The 17,334-nt window shown below is 45.2% G+C and overlaps 1 protein-coding gene across 5 annotated transcripts in view; it reads right to left on the reverse strand.

Moving 5' to 3' along the window:
• Positions 1–17,334, reverse strand: part of pcdh7b (protocadherin 7b) — a 96,738-nt gene that overhangs the window by 42,789 nt on the left and 36,615 nt on the right. For 2 of the 5 annotated variants that reach the window (XM_068308763.1, XM_068308766.1), the window contains exon 2: positions 9,844–10,063. The exons of 2 other annotated variants lie outside the window; for them this stretch is intronic. In XM_068308763.1, coding sequence (XP_068164864.1) covers positions 9,844–10,063 — 220 coding nt within the window. The remainder of the gene's footprint in view (positions 1–9,843; positions 10,064–17,334) is intronic. One more of the 5 variants, XM_068308764.1, reaches the window with a different exon arrangement.

Here is a 17,334-nt window from a genome sequence, read left to right on the forward strand (position 1 = left end):
CGTGCTTGGATGGGGCGTTTGGGGGGGAGGATAGTCATCAAGAGATGTGCTTTGTGAGGTGATTGCTGTATTTCGTTGGTTTGAAAATGTTACGCAAAGGAGCGGGAAGCTCATTTTTTATTTGTGACCTTGCGGTTAAAAAAAACACAAAACCCACCTGTGGAAGGGGCGGGAACTATTTGCGCTGCGTGTGTGGATGCATACCTCTTTGCTCTCGTGACCAGGTGCGCCAAAACAAACAAAAACTGTGCAAACATCACCAAATGGGGAGTTCTCCGCATCGCTTGGAAGGGACTCGCGTGAAATTCGTCGAGTTTTCGGGTTGATCGAGATGCTGGTGTTTAAACGGTCGCTTCTAATCAGGAAATACCTTTTTATTCACGCAGCGTTCCCAACGTGTGGCTTTCCGCAGGTGCGTCATGAATAGCAGTAAACATCTCTCATTGTGAAGCAATGGTGCACAATAGCGAAAAGCGCTAAAGCTCTTATTGTACAGTAAATGGGTCAACAATGCATAATCAAGCAGCTTCGCGCTCACAAGAGGGAAGCAGGAATAGTGCAAATATTAGCACACACACACACACACGGAGAGACATACGTGCTTCCTCCCTTTAACACACCGCCGCACCAATTTCACGCCTTTGTAAATAGCGCAGCCAGTGTGAGCTCCTGGCCTTCATAAAACATGCATGGCGCTAATGCCGACTGTTACGTAGGTTCCTTGCCTCGCAGGCTTCGCTGCTCCGATGGACTAAATGGACAAGCCTTTGTAAAAAGTCTCACGTAAAATGCATTAAGTGGCAAAACGCTCCGCCGAGGAAGCGGCAGAAACACTCTGGACCTCTCAGACGGACACAGGGAAGCGTTTTATAACGTATATATCACAAATGTACGCCGATACGCAGATGACGCCCTCCTGTGTCAAAGGTCGGAGTTGGAGCCACTTGAAGACCTCAAACACAACCAATAAGGAAGGCACCTTCTATTAAACATGTTAGCTTTTCATTTCCTTCCTTCCCCTCCCCCCCAACCGTCTCTTCCTGCCTCCCGCCCCTTCATCCGTGTGTGAGACACATTAAGTGTGTCCTCAAAGGGAGAGAATGAGAAGAGGCGAGCGCGAGCAGGAGGATAAACCCCGGCTTCTATTGTTGGATGCTTTCATCTTTTTCTTTTTTTTTTTATTGGGTGAAGGAGCAAAAAGGGGGGAGAGAGGGAGTCGAATAGAACTCCTGGATGGTGACAGCCACCAGATCTCGCATGAATGCGCACATACCTGGTGTACCGACACGCATGCTTGAACACACACACACTAACACACATCTAGTATTGATCCACACCACTTTCCCCACTTGGTCAGGATACCATTTTACTTTAAGAGCATTTACTACCATATAATTATCTGGTTATGAGCAGATAGACAGATTTAAGAGTCATCAGCACCTATGAGGACGAGCTAATGTAATTACACACTCACACACTGTTAGAATGTCATTTAATCGTGTAATAAATGCTTCTTTCTACCAGCGTTGGCTACCGATACTATCACCGATGTGTTTATTTCGTGCAGATTTGAAAAGAGTCATCCTTTTGCTTTTCACCAACAGTACTTGTAACACACACACACACACACACACACACACACACACACACACTCAAACACACAGATATCATTAGCCTTCTACATTAACGCCTGCAGCAAAGCAAGCGTTTGTTTGCCTTTGCTTTGACAGTTTTATAGAATTTAGCTTTGTCGTCAAAACCAGCCTGATTAAAGACAAGCGCAATGTCATATTCCTACATAATACAAGCTAATTGGTATCAATTAGCGATAGCAGCCTCTGCTGCTGGCAGAGCGAGGAGTTCTTTCCTCCAAAAAATTTTCCTCGGAGAAGGAATGCCAGTTTACACGCGTGCCTGCTGGAGATGCGACACGGCAAGCTGTTCCGTAAATAGGCACACGTGGGTGAACCCAGACAAGGTGGCAAAGCAAACATAAGGTTAGAAAAAAAAAAGTTTGTCGATACTTTTTTGTGCAGTTCTTTGCTAGTTTGCATCAGTGTTGGCGACAAAAGCTGTGGGCGGCGGGAAAAACGCAATGTGAAATATCCAAATTGCCAAAGGTTAAGCGGCTGAAGGGGCCAGAAGTTGTACATAAATAAGGTGTTAGATAAACAGAGGAAAGCAGCAGAGCGAACATGGGTCTGCTGCACACTGGGAAAAAAAAAAGTACAATTTCCAGTTCCTACCTTAAAGGTCAAAAGAGTGTCGTCGTGTATATTTAAACTTAAACACGCACACACACGCATTCAGAAACTCAACTATATATTTTACAAATTATAGCAACCCTTCAATTTTGCTAAATCTTCTTCCAGTTTATTCTTTATTCTTAGAAATTCTGTAAACTTATGAATGCACCAAATTTATAATGAGCCAAGTGCAAAACTTCAATGGCGGGTAAAGAATGCAAAGAGCAGTTCCTGCACAGATTATGTATGAATTAGTGTGAGTGCCTAAACTGAAATATGATGAGGGGGCAGTGAGCGATGTGTATGACTGGTGCATGAATGAATGCGGCCCCAGCATGGCGGCGGCGGCGGCCTACAGAATGTGCGAACCCCCCAAAATGTGAATTTCTGGAATCTATTTGTGCTCTGAGGTGATGAAATAAGAAAAAAATAGCCTATTTTAATTTTTTCTCAGCTTCTTCTCAGATATTCTCCTGGTGTGAAGTCATCGTGGTGCAACATATGCACACATAGTGAACAAGCATAAGTGCACACACTTGCGCTTTGCATTGGTCATCTTTAAATGCTCGGATTGCACTTAAGGGTAAGACAATACTTCCCAGCCTTGGCTGTTAGAGTCGGAGAGATTAACCAGAATCCCTTGGAGACGACCCCTCCCCTGCTCCAGACCTCACACTGAGAAAAACACGACCCCCCTCCGTGTCCGTGGCGTTGCACACCTGATGTTCCAGCACGCACTGTGCAAATGTGATCCGTCACCTCTGCACAACCTGTTCGCATCTCCGCAATCATGTACAGAATGTTAACCGGTGGTGGAGATGAAAGAAGGGAAAGTTAGATGTGGGGAGGAGGTTGGAAGCATGAGGGAAGGAAAACAAGCAGAAGACAAGCGCCTGGAAGGAGGGAGGAGAAGGCGGGAGGCTTTGGCTGAGTGCCTCGGAGGTGTTTAATTGTCTCCACTGAAGACAGCCACATCACCACCACCACCAACCCGCCCCCGTGCGAACAACACACCTGACACACATACCCGAGTCAAGGAGTGATATCTTGAGAAAGAGGAAAAAAAAAAAAAACTGCAGGAGATGAAAAAAAATTAACATCTGTTGGAGAAAGTGATTTTTATTCCAGGCATTAAAAAAAAAAAGAAAATTCCTGTGCCAATTGGAGGAAAGCCAAGTCGCTAGTCTCCGCTTCGCTGCACCCAAGAAGGCACAAAATGCATATGGCGGCGTGTATGACTGTAGGCCCTCATTGAAAACACCGTCATGTCTCTGTAGTGCCATGAAAAACCATTCTGCCTCCTCCTCTGTCTGCTATAAGTGCCGGGTGGCTTGTGCTTTATCAGCGGCACATCCAGACAGACGAGACAATGGAGAACTACATCATCTTTGAAGACATAATCGACACCCGTTTTTCCCCGGCCTCTCCTTGTACTTTTTATTACAAACACACACAAAAAAAAGCCCTTTAAGCACACATTCTACCTTCTCTATGTTTGATAATGACTCATTCCATACATACACAACCCTGAATGCAACAATAAAGTGGTCGCAATCATTCTCTTTCAAATGTCTGTCATGGCTGCACGATGTTTCCCTGTGAATTAGTGCGAGCGGCGGCGGCACAGCTTTTGTCTGCCTCTGCACACACAGCGGCGTCTACATGTGTGCGTCCTGTACGAACACAATACAGCGTGTATTGTAATAGTTTTGTTGGAAACAAAAGAAAACCTCTTTGCTTTGGAAAATGTTGCTTTTTTTAGGATGTTACATTCAGATCCCCAAACAATGCTGTAGTGTGCATGCCAGACCACTAGTGGGCAGTGTAGCCTTCAAAGCATTACTTGTTTTGCATGGTTCTTCTCCTCCTTCATCTACTTTTATATACTATGTTGATTTAAGGTGTCAAACAACAAACTTATAAATGTAAAAAAAACTAAAAAATGAACCTCCTTTAGGCACAGTGTGTATTTGTCAGTGAGTAATGAACAATAAAGTTGGTGCTCCCAATCTGGAAGAGGCCAAATTAGCAAATCACATGAGAATAAACTATGTTAAATTGCAGAAGTGTTATTTTTCTTCTGCTGTTAATCATCTTGCGACACCCCTGGGAGTCTTGTGAGCCCCGATGTTGGGAATCATCGCTCGGGGTAATCCGCCGAACAAACAGGAAGTACGATGAGGCAAAAATGGTAGTGCTGCATAATTTAAAAAAAATACATCCCCACCTTGGTAATGTTGCAAAATTAAAAACAGGTGAAAAGAGGTGAAAATATAAATCAGCGTTCATTGACGATTCGTTGGGTCTCCTTCCTGTAGGTTAATGCTATACGTTTGGAGCGTGCTTTACATTTCCTGTTTGCCCATGTGGAGCGATGGAGAGGAAGTGGAGACAGCCAATGCAAGGCCGGGGTATGATTTGAATACCTGCCTGTTCCGACCGAGCAGTGATCAATCATCTCTCCCTCCGTCAAGTGCCACTCCCTGCTGGCGACTCCTCCACGCATGTAACCCCATCCCTCACTCCCGTCTGCCTCCCATTCTCTCTCTATCTCCCCCTCCTGTTTTTTTTTCTTTTTTTTTTATAAATTAATTTTCTCTCTATCACCTCGTCTCTCTCCACAACCTCCCCACCTTCGATTTATTTCTGGCCTCCTGCGCGGCGCGTTACTCATTTACTCTGACTCGCCACGCTTTGCCTCTCTCCTTCCTTCCATCTCCCTCGCTGTCTCGCCCGAGGGTATGACGGAAAGAAATCAGGGGGCGCGGGGGTAAAGGGGACAGATGGAAATGAAAAAACACAACCGCAAACAAACGCGCGTAGACAAACCCTTTGTGCACTTTCTATATATAACTGATGATTTCTTTCATTTCTGTCCCTGTTGTACTTTTCAAATTACGTTTTTGGTTTTTTTTTTATGGTGTGCACGTCATTCCTTGTGCTACAATGCTTGTGATGATTTCTCACTAAAAATCTCCACTGGGTGGTGATGGGAGCACACACACACACACACACACACACACACACACACACACACACACACACACACACACACACTCATCCACATACGCCCATCCCTCCACCAAGTTGAGGGAAATCAGACCTCAGACCAGCGCCGCTGCCTCTCCACTCTTGAAATATGAATGGTTTTAATTAAACAAATTCGCTTTGCCATCTGGCTCTACAATCGGGCTCGCCTAATGAACGGCGTAGCACACAAACAAACAAACAACACACACACACACACATCCTCATTATTAACCAGACTAAGCAGCATATTTACCAGCTGAAGCTTCTTATATATATATAGAAACAAGCGACGTAAAGCGATCTGGTGAGAAGCCTGGCGGTGACGGCCGATGACGCGTCCTGCTGATGGAGTGGGGGTGTGCGTGAGATCTTCTGTTCCTGCGTGACAGAACGTGTGTGGACCTGCCTACCATGTGCATGTCCTCTCATCATCAGTCCGTCTGGTTTTTGTGAAACACCCTGAGCGTGTGTGTGTGTGTGTGTGTGTGTGTGTGTGTGTGTTAGCACAGGCTCAGACGGCCTCTGTTCTCAAATGCTAACCGATAACCGCTGTGATGTGTCACTAGTCCGTCCTCTCTATGGGGCCGGCTGTAGCCGACATTAAATGATGATGTTTGTAATCCAATGTTGGTAGCCTAAGATTTCTCAGCAGGAGAGACGAGAGAGGGATAGGGAGAGAGAGAGAGAGTGTGTGTGTGTGTGTGTGTGTGTGTGTGTGTGTGTGTGTGTGTGTGTGTGTGTTGGGAGTTGTCTGGCAGCCAAAGCACAGGAACGTGGGAGGCATGCTAACGTTAGCAGCCGGGAGGACGTGCTATTACTCTCTTAGAGGCTACAATAAATTTGCACTATTCATCTGTCTTAGCAGCTGGCATAAACAGAAGCAGGCATCAGCCTCTGTGATGTGCTCAGAGATGCAGCGGTAAAGAAAAAAGTTCAGCAAAGTAAGCCTTGTGATCCATCGGCGATCATCTTGAAATAGGAATAATCTCTGCAGCATTGGAAAAGTGTTTTTTAATACATTAGGTATAGTTAGGATTAGCCTGTAGCACAGCGCCACACCATGTGAGGAGGTGTCTGGCATCGGTATTGTGTCTATATTCAAAAGAAACCACCAGAAGACCATTCATGGCATGGATCAAGGGTGATGGGTTATTGGTAGATTGACCTATGAGCACCTCGTACCAGTTCTTCATCTTCACCACCAGGAGCTGCTCGGATTCAAAATGATGGCATCACAAGAAACCAACTCTGACGTAAAAACTCAGGATAGGTGTGTTATTCTTTTGTACTTTTTTTTACACCAAAATGGTAAAAAGTGACCCCACCCAACACAGACTCCGTCTCGCCGGTGCTACCGTACATCTGGAAGGATTCTTCGACTCCCATGATGGCTCAATCATGTGTTTGACTCAAACACTCAACGTTTATGAATATCTGATGAGCGTCGGGGTAAACTTATGAATTAGTGAGGGGCCCAGCTGTGCATCAAATAAATCACGACTTCATGAAACACAGCAAACGCACGCGCTTGAACGTATGCTGCTCAAGACTGACGCTACCCAACAGAAAAACGAACCCAATTTTGAGATCTTGAAACAAAAAAAGCTCAACCGTTGAGGCTCTCGGTATGAGTTACCGTCAATCTCCCCCCAAGACACTGAAGATAATCTCGAATGAAGACGCAGATTTGTCTCCTCTTTCTTCAGTTTCGACTCTCCCCTGCGGAAAGAAGTCAGCCGATTGAAAATAATAAAGTTTGAAACCTGACCTCGACGGAGGAGGTGAGGCAAACAGAACCTGGTCCCTCAGCACGTCTGTGCAGAGTCGCAAGAAAGGAAGGATGAAGAGTTGTGATGGAAAAACAGAGGGCGTGTCGGCCAACGCTTGGGTCCGCATTAGCACGGATGCCTGCGTTCGTGTGTGCCATTGCGTTCAGGGGGGGTATTGCTCGAGTAAATGCTTTCATGTGTACGAGACAGATGGCCAGCGGTGGTGAACGACGACGTCCCGGGACTCTGATTGAACCTTGAGTAGCGTATCTGAAATAAACAGATTCAAAGAGGGACGTCTGCCTCGTCTGAGGTTCTCCAGTTACAAAAAAGTGGCGACAATCAAACAGGATGAACACAAAGGATGAAAAAAACTCCTCAGAATAAAAGTTCTCAGGCATCTGGACCCGAGGTTGAGATCTTGAACCAAACAGTTGTTTCTTTTGAAGCCAACACCAACCCGTCCCTCCGTTCCCCCGGTCCCTGCATCCTTACGCTCTGCTTGGAAGAAACTACTACACTGGCCATGAATCACTGCTGCATTACGCGCGTAAATGTCACTAATGACGCCCCGACCAACACTAAGCACCACAGCAGGCCATCTGTTAGCTTTGATTCCGTGCTTCCTCGCTAGTTTTCAAAATTTCTAACAGTCTTTCTTGGGGAGGTAAAGGCAGGACTGACAATGGCTGTGTGCTCTCTGGCCGCGACCCCCGGTTGGAGCGCTAATGACCGTAGTTAGCATCCCTCAAGAGGACGTTTGCCAATATTTGCCCTAACCTCAGATGATTGCATTTACTTTACACTTCGGTGTTTAGCTGATGCCCCCTATCCAGAGTGACCGAGCATAAGTGAGCGAGCAGAGGCTCCTCAAGGGCAACAACACAATACACAGAACTGAATGGAACGATATTAAATCAGAGGACACGGACCAATTATATTCTCTCCGACCACAAGGCCACTGCGCCGCCTGTGCACTGTGGCTGCTTACATCCAGATTATATCTCCTCCTCATAGCTTCAGAGCATCGCTGTATAAACACAACGCCGAGATATGAGATTTTTGGAGTTTCATTTGAGATGGAAAACAAACCGGTTAAATGTTCGCATTCGCTCAGTTTCATTTCAATGTGAGTCGTACGGCATTCTCTCCATCCAGGCACACAGATACAAACACACACACACAAACACACATCGGTTTGGATGATCTCACTAAAGATAGCGAGCAGCAGAAGAGCATGTTGTTTCTCTTGGATGGAGAATGATTCATGAGTCAACCTGGAATGAATTCCCCCAACAAATCTGCTCTAAAGCTCCGGAATACTTTGCAACTGCGCCTTCGGAAACTGGAGAAGGAGAATGAATGTTTGCACAATGAGCTTCTTGCACAAATGTATGGGGATTATTAGATTGTTGTGCTAACTGTATGATATTCCAAATTTGCATTACATAAAGTTGTTTTATTTTTCATTTTACAGCTGTATGACAAACTCATAGCAATATTTCTTGCTATTGCTCTCAATGTTCTTCTATGATCGACAAGCTGATCACACCTTTGATCAAACTGGGGTTTCTTCTCAGCCGTCCCCATTCAATTAGTTTTTTTTTTTTCCAAATTAAATGAGCCACTTAATTGCTTGTAATTTAACTAGGACATTGAAGCCTGTTGTTGGAGTAAGGAGATTTTAAATATCCGGTACCTCTTGTTAACTCGCTTGCTTTAAATCTGTTTTAATCTGCATTTAGGCTAAAATTTGACAGAGCACACTGCGGACACCTGTGACAACAATGATCTGATACGAATTAAGATCTACCAAAACAGCTCCGTCTGAAAACGGGGGTTTGGGAATCTCAATTTGAATATCCTTTGCCTAAGCTGCAGTGGGAAGCCGCTGCACTTAGGCTTAGTGCTCTCAAGACAGCTACTCCTTGTTAAGCATTGCCTCAGCCTCCTAGACTATGAATGGGACCATTACCCCCATCTCTCAGTGCGCATCCAGACACACACACACTCTCACACATGTTTTAGCCTTGGTAGAAATCTAGCTAAGGCTAGCTTTGAGAAGATTTTACAAAAGGAAGAAACAATTCCGCAGCTAGAGACTGTCTTCACAATAGTCTTCAGTACTTTGGCGCTGCTCCCACTCAGTCTCTCTAGAGTGACGTCTTTTCACATTACAACCTACAGAACATCGGTTTTACCTCCCAATTGTAGAAAAACGATCTCCTGCGTGAGGGCCTAAAGCCAAATGCATATCGGCAGAAGCTGCTAACTAGCTTCAAAAACATCTCCCTTCCCCAAAGTCAAGTTGGGAATGAGACGACAAAAGGGAACTCGGGAGAAATCGTCCCGAAGTGTTGCAAACTAAAAGGGGGGAAAGTCAATCTAAAATATATGATTTGAAAGTATATATCTTTAGTATATATTCCCTCGTGTAGCCTTGAAACCGTCTCTGAAGCAGAACCGTAAGTTTTACTAGAAATCCGAGACCTCACTTTCCAGTGATGTACATCTGTCAAAGGCCTAAGCTTTAATAAAAGTTGCAGAAGTTGCTTCATGAGAACCTCAACGCCACATCGCGCCTGATCGACTACAGATCTGACTAAGCGTTGCCAGGACTCTAAAAACCAAAAGCACCTACAGAAATGTGACTTTAGACTAGAACCGCATGTGTTCCTGTATGTTAGTGAGTCTGTCTGCCTGCCGTCGGGCATCCTACGTGAGTGTTCTCAGTATGTGAGTGCGCGTTTCCTTGTATCTTAGTGTTTTCTTGATCTCCTTTCAGTGTTTGCCCCTACCATTTTCCATGTGCTCTGCCTCACCGACACTGCCATCCGGCGTTGTCCTCTCGTAGCTGTCCTCAGGAAGGGGAAGGGCGCCCAGCCGGGGGCCTGACGAGCTCTTGCTGCTGGGCGTCTCCGACTCATCCAGACCGCTGTCGTAGCAGCTCTGCAGCGATCCCTGCTGGTGAGGGTCCTGGGGCTGGCTCACCACAGAGAAGGTCACTCGGCGAAACGGCTACAAGAGAAACCAAACGGCCGGGGGTCACTATTAAAGGGACGCTTTTACTTTGCTTATACTTTGACAGCTAGGGCGCCGGATCCTCGGGATTTGTTTGGAAAGAGATTTGGAGTCAAGGTGGCACAGAATCAAGTCAGGAAAAAAGGGGGCAAGGGTGAGTTTGAAGGGCGGTTTCAAGGAACCGATTCCTTACTAGTCTCCAAGTAGATATAATGAAATTGACTCTTATCAAAAAAAGACAACAAAGACCTCTTATTGCTACAAAAACACGGTCTTCAATTCCCCTCACTGTGAGAACATTGTGCAGGAAGGCCTTGCCGGGACACCGACGGGGAAGCACAATGGCATCCTTTGACGGGTTCGCTTGGAGCTCAAGCAGACATGGCAACCGGCTAGACCTGTGCACCCAACACAACTAAGACTTCCTTCCCTCGTTTATTTACCAGAATGGGGGGGGGGGGCAAGGTGAACAAGCACTCGGCTCCACGGGAGGTCTGATTTGACACAACACAAAGACCCAACGCGCAAAAAAAGCCGGCGCATCTACTCGACTGCATTTGCACAAACGAGATGAGCTGTGGGCTCAGTCTGTCAATATGTGTAGCCTGCTCTGACACATTATTGAGCCGTGTCCCAAGTTAAGCAGTAGCAGAGCATGTCATTAAAGCCCAGGCCTCTTTCTCACTGTCTCAGTTTGTTTCCCCTTCTATTCCCTCGGCGTCTCTCAATTCCTGCTTGAGCACTGAACAAAGGTAGCGGCAGAGAGTCAGGATGAAAGGGGGGAAAATGAGCATGAGGCGGGGGGGGGGGATGAACGATCAGGCTTGGTCATTACCAGAATAAATGGTATAACAAATGGCTAATGCCATTCATTAATTAGATACACAGTGAGAGCTCGCTTCTGTTGCTGCGCTTCTTCTTCTTCCTCCTGCCCCCTCACCGGACCTCATCACTCCTCTTCCTCCCCCACTTCTCACGTCCGTCCTTCTCGTTTCCTTGTTCGATCATAATATTAACCAACACGAAGGTCCATTACTCAGACAATTCCTCTTCCTTCCTCTCACTGCTCTTATTTGCTCCCTAAATGTCCGATAAGCCGTTATGTTCCTAGTTTGGACAATCTATAATCAATCTGATGCTTAAAGAACAAAACGTTCATGTACCTTCAGATTTTTGCTCTGCTATGAGAAAAAAACTGAAGGTGTTTGTTATTTCAACATTTTAGTCACATTCATGCCCTCATTGTGGGCACCACTGAGTTTCTGGAAGCAACACACTTGGATGTTTTCTTTTTGATAATTAAATTTTCCACAAGCCATTTTGGAAAATATGGGCTTCCTTTGTGTGTGTTTGTGTGTGTGTATAGAAATTAGCATTTATTTATATATTTACCCCCCTACCCAGTTCTCTTTCTCTGGCTGGCTGGCTAACACAGCAATCTTGGCAATAAATCATGTTTCCATGTAATTATAATCAACACTCAACAAATGAATTGGTATAAATATTCATGCAAATTTCACTTGGATAGTCAAACATTTGTTGCATAATTAAAACTGGGGCGCGGAACAAGAATTGCTCTATATAAGTGTAATAACACTTGAAGAGATGTTCAGATATAAAATCCTGTGTTTTTCTGAAACTTGGGTTTTTGTTGGGGGGGGGGGGTGTCTGAACAATTCCCACGACGTTGCACCCTGAGCAAAAAAGAACCTCTTTGGATTAGATTTAGTAGACTGCCATACTTTAGGGGAAAAAAACCCAACAAAAACGTTTTCCTAATGTTACAAATTAAACAACTGTTGCCTAATGAATTGCTGGCGAGAGCAGCGCAAAGAAAAGAAACACTTCAGCGAACGCGTTTATAGAGGGAAAATTGAGTTTGGGCGAGGAGGGGGAGAAAAAGCAGCAGATGGAGGGAAAAAGAAAAAGTTAAATGAGTAAATAGATTTTATTCACCTGAATTTCCCCTGTTTTTTAATTTTTAAATTTTTTTTTTTAGAGGAGGGAAAGCCAGACAGAAGAAGGGAGGGAAGGAAAAAAAAAAAGCTAATTTGTTTGCAGACCAGAAATGAGAAAATGAGTTCATGCGGAGATCGCCGGAGGCTTTGGATTAAAATCTGCGGCAACCCCCGTGTGCAAAGCGACCTTCGCTCCCTTCATTCTGTGTCTTTTAAATAAATGAATAAAATGAAAAGCAATTCTTTCTTACTTATTTTTCCCCTTAAGTGTTCATGTCTAGTCATGAGTCTGCGCAGCTAAATTGTCCAGCATGCAGGTTTTTTGTTTGCCACAAAGCGGATACCGTTTGTGGTTTTCATATATTTTCCACGTAGAAAAGTATAAAAATCATCCCTTGTGCACGCGCATATTTACAAAATCCAGGTTACCGGATAGATTTTGCATCCCTGAAGATGTTTTAATGAACAATATTTTGCACTGTTTGGGGTAAAATCAGGTTGTAGGTATAAAAGTTTGTTGAAGTCTGTCCTTACTGTCAAATGGCACAGAGTCCACCCCTCTCACCTTAACCTGAACATTTTCCCAACGTGCTGCATTTGTTAAGCTTGACTGAGTACATGCCACTTGATGCCGGTCCTTCTGCCTCCAACCCTGACCTTTCCCCCCCCATAGTCCGGTCAGCTGCCAATCAATCTTGCAGTGTAAGAAAAAAAAAACACCCAACAACAACACAGAAAACACAAGTACCCACACAAACACGCTGAAATGTCACAACCTCAATCCCATTTAATTTTAAAGTAGGGTCAATTTATAGAGACGGAAGGGAGACATTTCAGTTTACAAGCTGTGGGTACCTTGTTGGTTGATTTTTGGACCAAGATCAAAATAGAGACCTGCTGAAATAAGCTGTTCTCACATTAACACATACTACACATTACCTACATCTATACAAGCTTAGCCCCATGTGGCGCCCAGGCAAAGGAAGGCCTTGAAATGCATGGCTTTCATTACAGAACATGTATTCTTCTTCATCTTTATCTTTACCAGATGCCGAGTCCAGGAAGTGGCGGGCCTCTTTGGGGTGTGTCTGTGATTGAAGGCTAGCTGTGACAGCCACGGGTGATTGAGCAAACCTGTCATCCCAAAAAATGAACAATGCAAACAAGCCATGGCTTTATTGGGAGTTCTGGCCGAAGCTCGGCCCAGCCTATTTCCTGAATACGAAAGAGAAACACATGGGCTTGACTGACTTAGCGGGAGCCGGAGCCAATGAAAACAGGGCTGTGCCACTCGTGTCAATAATGTTCGACCTCTTGGATTTGATTCTCATTTCCTTCTCTGCCCAAACTGGATCGTTGCGTCGACATCAATGGTGAATTTTTTAAACCTTTCTCCTTTTATCTTTCAGCAAACCTTGAATGGGTAACACACCGTTTAGACGTAGACGCTCACAGATTTTGTTCAAGTCAATGACGCTAGTTGAAAAACACAGTCAAGGCCCATAACTTAAGGCTATAGCGCAGCATTAACTTGAAATATGTCATAAAAACGTTCCAGTATTAGATCTTCACATATGGCGCTCCCACTTTACACGATGTTGACTCAGTTCACGCTCGACTGCATTTCCTCTGCATGTCTGGATTCATAATTACGCCTGCGTTCACCAGAGCCTCTGGACAGGGTGAAGTATAATGGAATGGTGGAGGTAGTTCTGGTCGGAAAACACAGTATGTGTAATTTAAGTACCTTTGGTGGACATGGCGACCCACTAGCGTGAACCACAGGAAGTAATTGTGGCCAGGCTGGACTTGGGGCAATGAGAGCAAACACAAACTGCAGGACCAGTGTCTTATTGCAGTCGACCGAGAGAGATGGAGGGATACGGAAAGCAGAGATGGAAGGGGAGATAAAGAGGCCAGTCAAACGTGGTGAGGGGGTGAGTAAAGAGCCTTTAAGAAGAGGGTGAGCGAGAGGAGTGACACGTGAGAAGGGTTACGAGGGCCAAAGGTTTGAGTCGGTAATTAAGACGCTATGTTTCATATTTAATGGCCAACCAGACAGAGACCTGAGACATGCTAAGACTGCCAAGTAGCCAATCAGTATCCTTTCTGGGATCTTGACTTGGCTTAACCCAATCACAGTTGCTTTTTCTTCACGGAGCTCCAATGCAGGTGATGCTCGGTGTAATTTCAGTCATGTGAATCAACCGGATCGCCGATGCCGATGGGATAAATGAGACAAACGCCCTCAAGGTGAATGTCTGACTCGGAATTCAATCAGCGTGGATTCGGGTTCTGCTTAGGTGCAGCTCGGTTCCACTAATGGTAAAGGATAAAGCCGCTGATTGCTGCCCATCCAGAGTGGGACGCCCCTAAAGAACAAGGTTTTCAGGTGTTTTAAGATCCAATGAGTCACCAGGAGACTTTTCAAAAGGTTTTGGTTTAAGACTGAACAGCTTTGTTGGCACAGCGGCCGGCAGCGTCTCAAATATCATGTTCTAGACAGATTGATAGCTTTGACCCTGTCAAGCTCCAGTGCTCCTTTTCACTTCCTTACGTTCCTCATCTTCTTCAAACTCCACTCCTACGCTTGCATTCTTCCCAGGTCATCCAGGATGAAGAGAAAAATCTGGGGTAAAAATTTCCAAAGAGCGCCCAAGATTAAAAAAAAAAAAGAGAAAGAAAGTAAGAAAAATGAAGCCAGATAAAAGACTTTGGCGAGTTCTCTGCCTGATTTCTCCAAGATTATCTCCTGTGTCAACAGAGTATGTTTTTGTTTCCCCCTGAAGAGTTTCAAAGAAGTTGCTTACTCATATCCTTTTAGGCAACCATAGTCTCAAAGGTCATCCAGCTGCCGGTTCCTTTCTGCACATGTATGATGGACTTGAACATTATGTGAAAGAATGACAGGGAGCTGCATGGGTACAAAGTTTGATAAAAAACATTTGAAACACCTTTAAAAATACCATCTTTAAAGGAGGTGTAGTCGTCATTGGCAACTCCGTACACTCAGACTTGTTAAAAGTTGATGAAGCTATTAGCACTCCCTTGACAATCTCTGAAAGCATGATGGACTTTTTTACCCTGCCATTTTGCCATGTGGTCATTTTATGATCTGACAGCGCCCCGATCAATTGAAGGTCCTTCAGTGCTTGTCCCCCAAGTCTTTACCAACCCTTTATTGCAGTATTTGGCAGAGGAAACAGTTGTAAAAATATATGTGCTCAAGTAAGAGCAGTCTATGGTTTTTAATAAATCCAAAGAGACAGCAGGAAAGCCAAAACATGAATTCCCTGATGCTTCCCTGACGATTGTTTGGTTGGGGTTGTGCCGTGAAAAGTTGTTGGAAGGCTCGCAAGTCCTCTGAATGACCTCTGGGGGGATGGATTCTTAGTTTTAGAGCTTGAGCCTTGGGAACAAGTTTGGATCGCGAAAAAGAAAGTGGGGGGAACAAAAAGGATAAAAACTTTTGAGAGCAAAAAGGAAAGATAAGAAGCCAAGGAAGAGAAATAGACTCTAAGAAATGGAGAGACTGAGTGATACTTCCATCCCAAGCTCCATTTTCCTCATTCATCCACCATTCTTTTGCTCTTCTCTTTTCCCAGTGTGTTTGGAATGCCTTTGGAAGAGTGCCACAGCTCGCACTTTCCTATTAGCATGCACCTCGCGTGTGCTGCCGGAGAGACAGACCCGCAGGAAAATAAAATGAAAGAAAAAAAAAAAAGATCACACATGGTTACTTTCTTAAAGTCTGGGCTAAACTTTTAATTGCTCTTCAAGTGGCGGATTAGGCTACTGGTGTAACAGAGATACTATTCTAGGGGGATGCGTTTGAACATCTTCAGAAGCTCAGCCCAACCCCTGACCTGCTCTGAATGGCAAAGGATCGCCTCTTTTCTTTTTTTCCCCCCCGGTTGGAGATGGGGGAGTGGAGACGGGTTGAGCCGTGTTGGTGTTGAGTGGTTTAGCTTCAAGCTGACAAATAAAAGCCTTTGTTGGGATTGTGCTAGTTCTAGCTCTGCAGATGAACCAGTCGCGGTAGGGGTAGCGTCGCATCGCTGATGGCGCGAGGTTGAGGTAACAATGGGTAAAATGAAACTACGCGATTGATAATAAAAGTGGAGGCGTGTATTTAATAATGCATTTCCGTTTCGAAAACCGAAATGCTGATTTTTCCAGAGCAGAATCTGCTGCTGTCAATCATGAATTATGAATGGATGGAGGCGTTTCTGGTGTCTGCAAGATGTCGTCAATCTTCTCCTCGCAGATTACCTGCGCACCTGAGATCAAACTTCTTATTCTAACTTTAATCCAGACTTTCAGGCATCGACATGTCTTAATCTGTGTACATGTGTCACTCCTTTGGCGTTGTCGTCGTTGGCGTCCTGCCTCTGACCAACGGCCTACTCCTGTCATCCGGTGACGAGTCTGGGCTGCCCGCTAACGTTAGCGTGTTGTGACACCGGTTTGGGCGTCAGCAGAAAAGCATTACACGGGATCAAACGACGTCCAAAAACGCCCGAGTCGAGTATCGTCTGCCCCTCTTAAGGATATGAGACAGCTCACCTATTTGGCTACCTGTCCAACGCCAGCGCAGACGGGAGATTTAGAAGCCGTCGCCATGGTTCTATCTAAAGCAATGAATGTCATCGCAGAGAGGACGCGCAGAGATATAATCTGATGGAAGAGACGGATTGCGACAAGAATAAAGGAAGAAAACTGGAGATAAAGGAAGGAGGAAGAGACGAAGAGGGAGACAGACTGATTAATGATTCTTTATTTACCATCCTGAGTCGGTGATGAAAGATAACCCGCATTTAAGGGATCAGGGCTGCCATTCAGAGCAGGGAGATAGATCAGGGAGGGGGGGGGTTAAAGAGCATATCCAGCTTAACCGCTAATGAGGCGCTCCATTTGAGTATGATCACGCCGACATGTATCATTTAAGTGGGATGAGAAGTGTGTGTCTCCTCGGATGTGTGTGTTCTTGCCATCTTTAGAAAACACCCACAACCCCCCCCCTGCCCCCTCGCTTCATTTGCATAGAGCCACCAGGTGGCGCAGCTTTGCTTACACGGATCGAACGCCAACAAGCGTGTTAGCGTCACGTCGCCAGTGACACGTTGAAATAAACAAGTGTACACACGTAAACACACACTCATACACCACCTGTTCCTGGAAACGCAGGCTCCGTCCAATGAGGAGCCGGCGACTCAGAAAAGAATATTTACTAATGAGTGATTAAAACTTAATGTTTGGAAAAATAAACTGCTGATGAGGAGGAAGAGGATGGAAGACGCCCAAGGCAAG

The sequence above is a fragment of the Antennarius striatus genome, chromosome 23 (genome assembly GCF_040054535.1).
Source record: "Antennarius striatus isolate MH-2024 chromosome 23, ASM4005453v1, whole genome shotgun sequence".
Classification (NCBI taxonomy): domain Eukaryota; kingdom Metazoa; phylum Chordata; class Actinopteri; order Lophiiformes; family Antennariidae; genus Antennarius; species Antennarius striatus.